Source organism: Athene noctua, chromosome Z (genome assembly GCF_965140245.1).
Source record: "Athene noctua chromosome Z, bAthNoc1.hap1.1, whole genome shotgun sequence".
In the NCBI taxonomy this organism is placed as follows: domain Eukaryota; kingdom Metazoa; phylum Chordata; class Aves; order Strigiformes; family Strigidae; genus Athene; species Athene noctua.
Genome location: NC_134077.1, coordinates 20,891,756 through 20,906,145, shown reverse-complemented (window position 1 = coordinate 20,906,145; position 14,390 = coordinate 20,891,756). Strand labels below are relative to the sequence as shown.

At 35.6% G+C, this 14,390-nt stretch overlaps 1 protein-coding gene across 4 annotated transcripts in view; it reads right to left on the bottom strand.

Annotated features, from left to right (window-relative positions):
- The window catches only part of MAP3K1 (mitogen-activated protein kinase kinase kinase 1), a 62,869-nt gene that overhangs the window by 5,320 nt on the left and 43,159 nt on the right, over positions 1-14,390 (bottom strand). For 3 of the 4 annotated variants that reach the window (XM_074932242.1, XM_074932244.1, XM_074932243.1), the window contains exons 5-17: positions 13,605-13,721; positions 12,902-13,050; positions 10,371-10,492; positions 9,547-9,628; positions 9,267-9,444; positions 8,199-8,489; positions 7,651-7,772; positions 6,805-6,896; positions 6,377-6,566; positions 4,790-6,068; positions 3,708-3,860; positions 2,213-2,375; positions 577-708 (exon numbers count right to left, since the gene is read on the bottom strand). In XM_074932242.1, the coding sequence (XP_074788343.1) occupies positions 577-708; positions 2,213-2,375; positions 3,708-3,860; positions 4,790-6,068; positions 6,377-6,566; positions 6,805-6,896; positions 7,651-7,772; positions 8,199-8,489; positions 9,267-9,444; positions 9,547-9,628; positions 10,371-10,492; positions 12,902-13,050; positions 13,605-13,721 (3,070 nt within the window). The remainder of the gene's footprint in view (positions 1-576; positions 709-2,212; positions 2,376-3,707; positions 3,861-4,789; positions 6,069-6,376; positions 6,567-6,804; positions 6,897-7,650; positions 7,773-8,198; positions 8,490-9,266; positions 9,445-9,546; positions 9,629-10,370; positions 10,493-12,901; positions 13,051-13,604; positions 13,722-14,390) is intronic. The other variant, XM_074932240.1, reaches the window with a different exon arrangement.

The window sequence follows — 14,390 nt, the reverse complement described above, 5'->3', positions numbered from 1 at the left end:
AACAACTGGAGCTTTTCCTATTTTAAGAAGAAATATTAAAGACGAGTATTTTCCATCACTATGTTCCTACTTATCTGGGTATCTCTCCAGTTCATGGATAGCTACAGTGACATTAAAGAGAAAAATTTAGTAAGACTGGTATTTTCCAATGAACTCCACATTTTGCTCAAACACAGTACAACTGTATTTATGTTTAATTAGGATGAAGGAAGAAAACTCATCACAATACCCCTATGCCTTAGAAACCTGACCTCTTTGTCGTGGCTTGGGCACAGATTTTGCTATCATTTCAGTGTAAACATTTATATTAATTTAATTATCAATCTTTAAGCTATATGGCAATTTCATATTTTATTTGAAGAAATGGAGAAAACCAATTTTTCTAAACTATTGGAATGGGTAACAAATATCCCTGAGCATTCTGATTAATTTCAGCAATCAAAGGTTCTTAACAATGATCAAACACAATAGAAATACCCCTCCTGAGATCATATCTGAGAGAAGCGATAGGTCTCAAGCCAAAATAGATGCTGCTTTCTGAATATATCTTTTTAAAACACTCTAAGTAATTCTCACCTTTAACATCTCTATGGATTATCTGATTCTCATGGAGGTAAGAAAGGCCACGTAACAGTTGTTCTGTGTAATTAATAATAACCGATTCTTTGAAGGCTCCATATTTACTTAACAAATGAGCAACTGAACCCCCTAGAAGATAAAAACCCACATTTTGTCAACACTTACATTTTGTATTAATAGAATGAATGCAGCATTGCCTCCTAAAATTTGAACTTGGTATTCTCAATTTATAACTAGATTTCTCACACCCCCCAGGCAAAAACAAAGTTTCATAGGCAAAACCTAAAATACTTGGTTACTTAATTACTTTCTACCCAAAAGTGTACACGTTAAAGACATATGTCTTCATGCTTCCTAATAATTTTATACTTCCTTAAAAGAACATACAAATCCCTTAGTGTATAAAGTACTGTTGCTGATAAAAAACCTACACATTTACCCACATCTTGCATTAACATTTAATCAACAGAACACTAGTTTTTGTTGGGGCAATAGGCTATGTGCAGCCTTCCCAGTAAACATTCTCTCTGAAATCTTAATTTACTTTTTAATTAGTTACCATCTAAGTACCAATATGTGGAAACAAGCAGACAAGCAAGGAAAAGCAGTATCTTCCTCTATTTTCTAAAACTGGTATATAGATCCTCAAGATTTGGATTTTCATTCTGCCTCTCAAAGCATTCTAATATAACTTGGCCTTGAATGAGGTAAAGACAATTCCTGACATTTCATTATATAAATAATATTCTCAGGTAAATTGTACTTTAAAAAAGTTAAACACCCTTAGTTTTGAGAAAATATTTTCTACATTACTGCTTGTAGTAACACACATTTGGGCTTTGCTTGTTAGCATTCTGGTATTGCTAAGCAGTTTCTGCCAAACAATATAAGTTACAGTGCAATGTATTCTTTTATAAGAAATGAGTATGTATAAAACACCAAATCCAGTCTTGGTAACTGGAAAGCAACAACATATAGTCCAGTTAATAAAATTAATAAATAAATCTTGAAAAAAGGATACAGACTTTTTTGTCCCTGCTCTGTACAATAATAAAAAGATCTCAGTACTGTTACTGAGTATTAGTATTGTTACTAAATTACCACTCAATATTTTCCCATAAGCATCCTGCTTACTACCTATTATTAGAAATTTAAGTTCTTAAATGCCTTTGCATGTCACCTCACACAACTGTTATGAAAACGCTTGTGACAAAACCAAGTGACAGGTATTCCAAACTTGCTAGGAGTTATTTTTAATAACTTTAAAAGTTACACATGTACACTGAAAATGCAAGTGTTTGATGTATTTCCAACTGAAGTGCCTGTCTCTCAAAGTTTCTAACTCCTCATTTAGATTCAGAAATTGAGGGAAAAGTAGTAGAATTTTTGTTCAGTGCTTCCAACTGCTTTAGCTGTATGACAGATTAGGTATGGAAAATTCTAAATCAAAAAAAGGATGCACCTGTAAGAATATTGCTAAGACCACTTAAACTGTTCTGTAAGTAGGCCTTTGTACTGGTTACCAACAGCAAATACAAATTTGCAAATTGAAGTGATGCAAAATACAGTATGAAACTACATAGTTCAAGACTCAACGGATACTTTCATTTTCTTTGGCATAGTAGTTATTTACCTGCCATCCATTCAATAAAGAGGTTATAGTTGCTCTTCTCACATGTAGCACCCAACATTCGAATAATGTTCGGATGGTTCAGATGACTCATCATCCTTATTTCTTCTCTCAGTGCTTCAACTACTTCTTCTTGCTCTGATGATGTGTTCCTGACATATGTCACCTGTTTTGAAATATGGTATTCAGACTTACCTTACATAATTACCAGTCCTGTAACCCCCTCTTCAGTACAGTAAGAAGAATGGATGGTTTCCCTTTTCCCCATCTAGAAATAGCAAGTATTCTTTTATCTCAAGTCCCTTCAGCTGAGAATGTATCTCCATGTGAGACAGTCATAGAAAATTAAGAGTGATCTTCTGGGAAAATATCAACAAAAACCTCTCCAAGTATGGAGTGGGGAAACCTTTCTCTTCACTCTCCTCTGCTTAAACTAGGAAAAAAATATATTTTTTTCAGATGCTGAAGAAAAGGAAGAAAGATAAACCTGAAGTGTTGTTATTTGTAACATTTTTACCATTTTAATCATACTACCCATTTCATAACCAAGCCTCTTATCCCAGAAATTCCACTGAGGGAGGGAGAGCAGATCAGAAGTCTTGTAATGGAACTGAAGCCAACCCCAACTCTGATCCATCCTAAAGCTGAAATAATGGTATGCTGCAGAGAATTTCCGCTGGCTATCACAATCATCATCGTCTCTCCAGGAGGAGCTTCAAGACTACATGGACAGTTCTACTCTTTCACAAGCAACAGAGTTTCAGAAGAGGAATAGCTGATTACAGATATTCTTTCCCCAATTAAATGTTTTGAAATTGCTCATTTCCATGGGTGTAAGTTCATTCTAGAATTAGTAAGATTTCCTGTATAGTGGTATCACTGATTCAGACCTGGGGCACCTTAAGTGTGAAAGATTTACTCACATCTAGAACCTTCAAAAATCTTGAGTGAAGAAAGTGCATTTGAGCCTCTTTTCTCACTCACGTTTCTGTATCTATTAATTTAAATATTAAAAATACTTGCCTCAAAGTTGACTGTTGGATCAGAGGGAACAAGTGTCAAACTAATTTCCTCTGCTTAAACTGTTTCAGGAAAAAAAAAATCTTCACAATAGGGGAAACTACTTTTAATAGGTACCTTGCAAATAGGGCATTAATTTGGAATCAAGACATCTGGGCTCCATTCCTAACTCTGTCACTGACGTATGAACTTGATAAAAGTAGAAATGCATTTGAAGAACTATGAAAGAAAATGGGTATATAAAAACAGGTGTTTGTTTTTAATTTTAAGGAGTGAAAAAACCTGAAAATATTATGTTAATACCATGCACATAAAGAGGTTTTTTTAATGTATTATGTGAGAACACATGACATGGAGGAGAGGAAGCAAAGAACAAAAGAAGTCAGTGGGAGCAAAGAGATTTTATATTTAATGTTCCAAAGAAATACTGAAGAACAAGCACAGACTATTCAAGAAGTGGAGTATTTTAAGTATTTACCTGTTTTACAGCCATTAATGTCCCTGTTCCTACATCTTGAGCTTGGTAACAGGAAGAGAAAGCTCCAAGACCAATTTGCTGACCTTTAAGCCATTCTGCATCTTCTCTGTAATGGTGTTTTGCTTTGGTATGTCCAGGCAGGGTTTCTGGTGTCTGCAAATTAAAATTCCAAATCAATTCCATGTTTACTAGCATGCATCTAAGATGCAGATGTTCTGGAAGGTTATGAAATATCCAAGCTTATATGCCTCTCCTCTCTTTTACAGTTCTTTGTACTGCATGTTACACATGTTTCAGCTGAGACCATCATGTTGGTGTATTCAGTAATCCACGTTCTCCTACCCTACGTAAGAACAAAAAAGTCTCCTCTATGTTACGACCTGAAGGTGAAAGAAAAGATTTAAGGACCCAAATAGGAGCCAAGACTATTTTTCTGTTCCTGATCCCACATCTAGGTAAGGTTTTAGTTAGCATCTACAGTAAACAAAACCAAAATCATGTTGTTTTCTACTTATTTCTCCCATTTTATGCTTCACATGTTGTTACCTCATGCAAAGTATCACAAATAAACCACTCCTTTCTCTATTTTTAGTTCTTGTACTTTTGTCTATTTGTAAACAAATATATTTTTTCTGACTTCTAAAGCATCTCATATCTCTCTCAAGTTGTGCCAACAAGATCTCTTCCAACCCTGCCTTTCCTTTCAGAAATTAGTTTGGTTTTGTACAATTGCCTTCAAAGTAAATCAGCATTAAGATGCATTAAGACTCAATACAGTTCTACTCCTGCTAAAAAACTTTTCTCATTTGCTGGTTTCTCCACTTTTACACTTCCTTCTTTGACATTTTAAAGGTTGGTATAATGACACGTTTCTTTTCCAAATACCTTTCCTAAAACTTGTTAATAACCACGGAAGGATTCTGTTAGCACCCTCAACTGGCTGACTGTTTATACTCCAGATCCTAGGAGAGGGTATAGAGTACTTTTGTGGTTTATGTAACTTTGGAAATATAACAACACTGCTTTATAAATTCAGTGAGCTTCAACCGAGACTTATGCTAAATTCCCATATGTGTACTTACATCCTGCTGAATGATTATGATATCTTCACCATTTTCAACCTGTAGTTGGGGAATTACTGGCAGGGCATCTTGAGATGCTGACATTGCCATAGCAATAGCTAAAGCTTCCTCCTCTTCAGCTTCCATCTTTTCTTTGCATTTTTGATTATGATTTACATCATCTTTGTAAGTATCATCATTTTCCGCCCGCTCAGGAGAAAGAACTGCAACTTCAGACTTGAAAGTGACTGTGCCATCACTCGTTGGCATGGAGGCCTCAAGCAGGTCCTCAATACTGGAATTGAGCTCTGCATTAACATCCAATCGACATTTTTCATCTACTGGTGTGAACACCGTCTCTTCACTTGGTATAACTGCACTGCTACTACTACTACTGCTGCCATCACACTGTGAAATATCATTCAGGTCAAGTGTCATACTGCTTTTTAAGGTTTCTCCCTGCTTGTTCACATCACTTGGGGTGGGTCGTGATGGCTTTGGCCTGCGTATATGACTGGATGGCAATGGCCTGGCTTGGGTAAAAAGTGGAGAAAGTTTCTCTGGTTCTTTATTTTCAGAACAGTTTCTCTGAAACTGGAGAGAAAGTTTCCGCTGTGTTTGAGGAGAAGGTGAGGGGATTTTGCAGGGAATGAATCCCTGAGGTCTGAGTTTAGAGACATCTGTTACAGTGCCAGCTGGTACAGATGGGTTTGAAGGAGACAGAAGCGTTGGGAACAGTGACTGGGAATGACTGGATGAAGGAGAAGAGTTCAAACACTGACTCTGGGGTTTTCCTTTTGTTTGAATGGCTGGCTTTGGTTGCTCAGTGGTTATTGATGAAACAGGAAGTCCCACAGTGAGGCCAGGCAGAGCATCAGACACATCCTCTGGACTGGCACTCAGTTTTTTATCACTTAAGCCTTTGCCGCTTTTCCCCAATAACTGGACAGTATTGTTTGGAGTATTACTTTCTGTAGCTTCTGGAGAGTTATCTGGTACAGGTAGCTGCAAAAAGTCTTCATGTCGACAGTCCCCAGAGTGCATTTCTTCCATGCCTAGCTGGATGGCTTCTGCAATTTCCATTTCATCTGCTATTGCCATCAGACGTCGACGCATCCTTGCATAATGAGTTGAGCTTGTCACACTCAACATTTCTAGCAGCTTTACAAAAACATGGGGCACTCTTGCCACCATTCTTGCTGCACTCAAAAATACTCTCCGCGATAGTTTACCAACCATTGAGTGTGAATTATCAATTGACTGCAAGGCGAAAGTTAAGAGGGAGAGAAGTTTCTTATACCTAAAAAAAGAAAAGAGATGTTTTATACACTGATATGCTCTAGTTAACTAGTTCCTAGAAAACCATTTCAAGGTAATGTATTTAGCTGTCAATTCTGCAGTAGAGACTTACTGCTGCACTCGTGATTCAAAATTCATTCAAAGGTCAGAAGTTTTAAAAAAAGGCAACCATTTACTCTGTAAAGTAAGCACACTTTTGCATATAAATATATTCTATTTGTTTACATGAATTAGAACAACTATTTTTTTTGAAGAAATCACAAACAACATACTCAACTACAGTGAGTATCACATAGTATAAGCAAGTACCTGTCTACTACGGTATCAGCCTGTAAAACATCTCCACAGACGATGTGGGGATAAAATTCACCAGGAAATTCCAACAGAAGTCTGTCTATTAGACAAAGTCGCCCCAGTAGAGCTTGCCAGTTGCTAGTTTCGGTTTGGGTTCCGAGAATACAATTCAAGACATAATCAACACCACCAATACCAATGGACCCTACAAAAAAGTTGATAAGGATTAGATATGTTCACGGTCTAAATTCTGATCTAAATAAATATTAGAACTGTATCATACAGAAATACACACTGTTTGCCCAAAATACTCCCCTCCCAAACTGCTGAAATACTATTCTCTTTGCCATGCTGATATTGGATAGACCTTGTATTAAATTTAAAACACTTCAGTATATTTGCTTGTAATTATAATTCAATTATATATGAGGAGCTATTATTACCAGATTTAAGTATTTCTCTCCCAATTGCCAGCTCGCCCGCTTGGCCTTTACACATCTCCAGTAGCGTTGAGACTGAAAGTTGACTTGTTCGACTGTAAGAAATACAAATCAAAAAGTAACTCTTTTAGCAGATGCTTTCAAAGAAAAACATTCTCATCATTGTATTTCAATAATCATTAGTTTGGAATTGTCCATGGAAAATTATTTTACATCACTTTATTTCAATAGATTTCTATAATCCTCTATCTGTAAACTACCAGTAGTTGTGACACCTTTTACAAAGTTGGTGGACTTCTCCATCTAGATTACAGTACAGCTGAAGAAATGGTTGGTCTGGCAGAACAAATGGGGTAGCTTGGGAGAGGAAGACAAGGCCTACTCAAGCCAGAAATGCCATTCACTCAGAATAGTCATCTCCTAACACTACACTATGAAATAAAAAGTAGAAGTGTTATATTAACATTTCATGGCCCAGATGTACAGCAGCTTTTGTTGAAGTAAGAATCATACATGACTTATTTGCTTGACTGCTTAAGGGGATGGTTAATGACTGCACCTAACATCTTCCTTTATTTTAAGGGTAAAAAAAGGTCTTACGAAAGCAAAGTATCATTTAAGATCTCTAAAGCACAATCAAGTGCCTTCAAAACCTACATCTTTCAAGCCTGAAGCTTGTTGGTAGCAATGAGACTCTAATTAAATCATGATATATTTATACTTATGATCTACACATTTTATTTCATCATCAACTATAAATGGTCTCCTAGTTTCACATAAATAGCAACAAACATTCAAGATGTTTCAGTAACAATCCAAAATGTTTTTGAAATTTATGAGACACCATACCTGTTGGCATCTGCACATTTAACTAGTATCGTCTCTACAACTGGCTTGAGAAGTTGCTGTAGTTTAGTCCTCTCTGCTAAAGTATGACAGGGAGTATATACCAGCATGGCTCTTAAAGTTTTCTAAGAGAAAGGAAAAAAGCAATATATATGAAATCAAATTAACTACACAATTATTTTTTTTTTAAGAGTTGTAAATAGTTTTATATAAATTGCATTCAAAATATCGAATCAAAGGATAAATAGCTTACTACATATCCACTGTTAGAATTAGTCACATATTCTTTGAGACTGGAAAGAACCTCGTCATACAAGTACTGTTAATACTTAGCACTGTAGCAAGCATTTCTTTATATCTGGCCAGTGGAGTCACGCCATTTCACTCTTGCTGAGGATTTTGTTCATCCCACATTCAGATTATGGTTGAAAGTTATCAATGGTGCTCAACAACTACTAGGATTCCTGGGTTCATATATCTCCTCCCTTTCTCTTGCCTTCAAAAATGAAGTAACTTTGAAATTACTAGAATACAAGTAAACAACTACTTACTAAAGCAGCAACATACACTTTGTAGACAGGGTCGGCACAGACCATGGACAGCACACTGCAGCAGGATTCCACCACCACATCTCCTGAGATACTGGTCTGAGATGACCCACTAGCTGCTCCCAGAGCTCCAGCATTTGTGTTGTTTCCATTGCTACTTCCAGAATTTCCAGTGCTTTCACCATTAGCCAGTAATAGAGCACCACTAACATCATGGGAAAGACGTCTCAGTGCCATCTCTCGTATATTCCAGTTTCGAGAAAACAAGCAGCCAACTAACTCCATTCCAAATACCTGCCAAGGTGAAAGCAGTGTTACAGGAGTCCAACTGAATAACACTACAACGTAAGTACCTAAGGAAAGCAATCAAAAGAGCAAAGAAATGTTTTTGGTGAACAATCACCTTAATAAGCCTGACAGCAAAAATATGTCAGAAGGTACAGTATCTTAAAAAAAAGATTCTGCAATAGAAATTAAGCCTCATAAATGATACATCATTGATTCTAAAAAAACTCTGTTAAGAGAAATGGGAAGATGCCTGTATAGATGGTTTCACTCACTTTGAATTATTCATTATGGGGTTTGTTTCTAGACCCTGATATAAACAACCTTGAATCCAAACCTTGAATCCAAGGTCCAGCTATACCAGACAAAGATTATAGCAGAAATACAGGCAATACAAGGTCTCCAACTTTTAAGTGTGTGATCCCTGCTCAGCTGAATCCACCTCTAGACTCTAGAGGTTTTTTATATCATTTGGCTCCCGCAACTCAACTTGCGGGTAACAGTAAGTGCGAACTTTGTATTTATGGGACACTTGCACAACCAAAACTAGAGTTAAGAACACTACATTTTATTAGTGTTTTATTAGGACCTTTAATATTAGGTGTGAAATAAAGTCTAAAATTGAAACTGAAAAGCCTTCTCTTCTGTTGCAAGTTAATTCTTTTCAGTAATAATCAGACATAAAGCTGATGGGATTCAAAACAAATTTTTGAATTGTAGATCTGACAAATATACAGTTCAAAATCAGAAGTTACCCTTGAAGCTTCTTTTACAAAGTAAAATTACCTGAATCCATGGCTCAGCTAAATCTTTATACACAGAAGGGATCTGCTGGACTCCATAATGAGTAAGGTTAAAATTGCTATCTTGGGTTCTTCTCTGTGATACAGCTGTAGGTTGCTGCTGAGTTTGTTGCTGAACCACACGGAGAACAGAAGAATCCACAGGGTTTGGCAATTCGTGACTACAGATTAACAACAAATAGCATGGATTAACAAATGAAACATTTACTTAAGTAAATAGTTGAGCAAATGCGTAGTTTGTTATACACAGACTGAATCCTCACCTATAGAAATCATGAGATCTCCATTTAGATCTACAAAGAGGACAGATAAGTGGCTCTCTGTTTCTTCTGCATTCTTCTGCCCCTGGAACACAGCAATAGGAAAATATACTTAGTTTTACAGTGTATAAAACTGGAAGATGGCATTACTATTTCTGAATTTTTCTGAAGAATGTTAGTTTCAGGATAAATGCTTCTGAACTAAGACATTTGCAGCAGCCTGATAGATATGGGCATTTAAACATTTTTTGCATGCAGAAATGACTCAGTTTAGCACTACAACTAATACTAAAATTATGAACTGAAATACAGTTCTTTCTGTAACTCAAACATAGATAATATTTTTGAAAAAAGTAATAAAATATGGGTGATTCAATTTTATTTGTTAAAGCAAGCTGTAACTATTTATATAGTTGAATGCAGTATGTAAAAATACTCCACAATTCACTGTATAAACCTAGTTGATAGTAGGTGACTTTCATACATTCTCATGACAAGTCATAGGGGACTAAAAGTCTGTTCCCAACCTTGCTCTAACTGGACATAATCTTTTCACTCAGATAAGAGAGCTCAAAGCTCTAGCCCTACAGTTAAATTTTCTCAAAGCATCGAATTACAAACTTCATTTGTGAATAACTGATAAAATAAGGCATATCAATAGCACCCAAATGATACCAAACTCTCACAAAGAGCTACCAGTCATCACTTAAGAGCAGGTTTCTGTTTTTTTACTTCTAAACCAAACAAGAAACCTAATAAAAACACGCTAGGTTATAATACTTTTGCATATTTAGAGTCACCAGCACTTGACAAAGATGACAACATACATATTGACATGCAGTGGTGGTGTAATTTGTTCCTGCAGCCATCTTCACATACAGTTAGGCTCTCTTCATCCAGCATGCCTAACAAACAAATGGGGCACATCTGTTCTTCTTCATCCTTCATACTACAAAAATAGATATTTGTAAAAGTGGCATATCAGAATTCAGAACAGGCTTTAACAGTGAAAAAAGATTAACTTCCAGTTTGGAACAGTCACTTCTGAGTAACTATAGGCTATTCATGAATCATTCCCCTAAACTTTGGTCTGAATAAGTAAGCAAACACATTTTTAGGAGCACTGAGTACAGACAACACTTTGTTGAAATGAAAGGGAAAGTCACAAAACACATGACATCTTTTCAAACTAGGTCAGATACCAATTAGAGACTGAAAGGCCCAGCCTTGGGCACTTACTTTTTCTTTCTTTTTTTTTTCCCTAAAGCTTCTTTAAACAAACCAACCTTCACTTTTTTACTTATCATTTGGTTTTGAAAAACAAAGACATTTTTATATTTTGAAATCTACCCACATTTTTATTCCATCACATTCCTTTCAGTGTAGAGTCACAAGGTAGTCTTTAGCCCATTACAGGAAACTGTAAATACTATTTGATGAACATATGTAAAACTCAAAACATTAACAGAAGGTAACAGCCACTCAAGAATTTTCTGCTACTAACAGAAATAGATGCAATAGATTCACATGAACACTAACATATCTACAGGTCACATGTAGAATTTTAAAAAGCCATTTTACCTGTTTTACATGTTCCTTCCATTTTATTTACCCCCACCTTAATTTTAGAATGGATACAACCAGAGATGTCACAAAAAAAATTATTATGAACTTAAACAATATGTAGTAAAAGCCACAGATTTTAATTGCTTGTAACACTGTTTAAATGTGCAAAATTCTTACTATTCATAGCAAAAATCTAATTTATAGTTGCTGCATTCTAAAAATTTGCAGGAACCCTGTATTTATTTATTCACTAACAATGTATTTCTAAAATAAAATTAATTTGTGTATACATTACTTCTGTACACATATATTCTCTTCTATTTCCTTACAAATGGTTGACACTATTTTTTCCTTGAAAAATCCACAGCACGAACACAAGTATTAACTTAAAACTTATTTTTGAAGAATTACTAGTAAACTAAAAATAATTTCAAGTCACAGTATGATCAGAACTGAGTAAACTTTTATCTCAAAATAATCTGATGCTCAGTGTTCTCCAGTATTTATACCATGCAAGATTAGACTTGCATAAAACAGCAATTTATCTCATTGAACCAGTACTGCTAGGAACTAAGCATCAGCTGTACTGGCAAACAACTGAAAAATATTTCATCCTGGGGAAAAAAAAAAAAAAAAAAAAGAACTAATGCAGCGAAGTTCACAATTCAGTGAATCCAATTCTATGAAAAAAAAAAATAATCCTACACAATGTATTTAAATTAAATGAACTGGCTTGCCAGATAAATACATACATCTACTCTGGAACTACTTAACTGCTTTTTTTAATGTAAACATATATACAGTGTTTGTATAAACAGTGACACAATCTGGCCACTTATAAAAAGTAAAAAGATGATGGGAGATAAAGGTCACAATCTGTGTGTCAGAATTATAAACCTGTTTGATTCATCTAACTATGTGTTTATTATCACAAAGTGAAGTATCAAAGCACTCCTTAATTTAGGTTTCACTTTACATAAAAGAAAGCCTCAGTTTAGGTTGCCTACTGAGGTTTGACCTCTCTAGAGGATGTTTAGTTCACCCACTAACACACACATGCACGAATCACTTGTTTACAAAATTAACCAGTTTCTTTTCAAAATCAAGGAAAATAACATGCAAAAGCACTGAAGTACTAGTTGTCAGGGGAAAAAAACCCCAAAGAATCAAACATTACTGAAAACTGATAAATAGGACATTTTTTAATATTGTATAAACTATAAAAATCATAATAGTTTAATATTCCCTTAAAATAATTTGATCACCCATTTTGCATGAAGTGGTTTTAAAAATATATGCCTACTTATGTGTTGGGTTTTTTTTAAATATACATTTACAGAGTGCATTTAGCCAAAAGTTTTTCAGTATATTACATAGGCACAAGCAGTTCCCTGAAGGAGGACAACAGAAAAATAAAAATCACGTTTTTTCATCTGTCACTATTTTGTGTGCATTTATTCAAATACAGCACACAATAGGTTTCCAAGGTTAATATATGCTTCAGTCTTGCACTTACATTTCAAAAGTTTGTTTCCCAAATTCATAAAGGGTCAAAAAAATTCTTTGCACAACTCTACTTAACATTTTTCAAACAGAAGTTACACTGCAAATATGCCCCCTTGGTACCACGGTGACTAATGTATGCTTAACTCAATTGTTTGCAAATCCAGAGACTTAACATAGCTTGAAATGAAAGCAGCTTTGAACAAAAAGAATGTAGGTGATTCTAAACATCCAAAATCAGAAGAAAACTACAGAATAAAGCTTTTAATTCCTTTAGAAAAATACTAACCTGTTTTCTGAACTAGATGTAGAAGTACTAGATGATGACAATGTATGAGAATTTGACATGCGTGAGACAAACTTCTGGATGGTGTTACGAGATGGAGCTTTGATCCTCGAGCTACGCCTACTGTGATATTTCTGGAACAAACTCTCAACCTAACATCAGAAAAAGATAGCAACAGACGTATTTATGCTATGAATAGCTTGCAGTATTATTGTAGTAGTATTACTGAAGCTTAACTACTGCTAAAAAATTATTCACTGTCACAATAATGCATTAGCAGTAGCAGCAGGCATTTCAGAAGTTTGACTAATAGACAGATCACAAGAAACAATTACAGTAGAAACTTATTTGCTTATTAAAAATAAATAACAGATTTAAGTATACACACAATTACCTCTGAAGACCCTTGTTCTGCTTATGTTTCAGCTAATCCATGATAGATATACAAATTTGAGTAGAAAATCCAAGATTTGAATCACTCACTAAACTACAGCTTTCTACTTTCTTTTAGTTATGCCTTTTATTTGTAGCTATTTTTTTTTCTACTTACAGAGCTCTCTGAGACTGAATTAAAGATGTAATTAAAAACATATATTCTTGTTGCTTTGAAAAGCGAAAGTTTTCAGCATTTTTAAGATGATGTTCTAAAGACTTTCATCTGCAGTGTATTTTAGATCTGCTATTAGATCTATTAGAAATCCATTACCTCAAAGTTCTTCAACGTCTTTCTCCAGAGCATAGGGTCTGAGGGTTCAAGCTGGAACACCCGCAGCATAACAAACAGCAGATGAATACAAAACGTCCCACGGCCACAGCTGCAAGTCTGAAGAGAAAAGTATATGCTAAGGCCCTGCTAAGGTTTGATTGTTACACAGATAATTTTTCCAAATTTAAGTGAATCATAAAATATATACTACCCAAGCTCCCCCTGCAAAAAAAGTAATTTATGCAAAATATTTTGTATCTAGGCATAAATATCTTCTTACATGGCCTTATAGAAAATATGAATTCCCAAAACATTATTCAGGAATACATATGAAAAAGCAGACAATTATTATCAGGAACCCAACTTAAATGCCTCTATGAAAATGTGCATGGCATGGGGAATAAACAAGAGGAGCTAGAGACATCTGCACACCTGCAGGGCTACAATCATACGGGCATCACAGTGACATGCTGGGGTAGCTCCTACAACTGGAGCGTTGAAATGGAAGGACAGAGGCTCTGTAGAAAGGACTGGCAGGGGAGATGAGTAAGGGGTGTCACCTTCCATGTCAGTGACCAGCTGGAGATGGATGAGGACCCAATAGAGAGCTTATGGGTCAGGATTAACAGGAGGTCAGGGACAGGAGATGTTATAGTGGGGTTCTGCTACAGGCCACCCAACCAGGAAGACCAAGTGAATGAGGCCCTTGATAGATAGAAGCAGTCTCACTTTCACAAGCCCTGGTCCTCATGGGGAACTTCAACCACCCCAATAGATGTCAGAGGG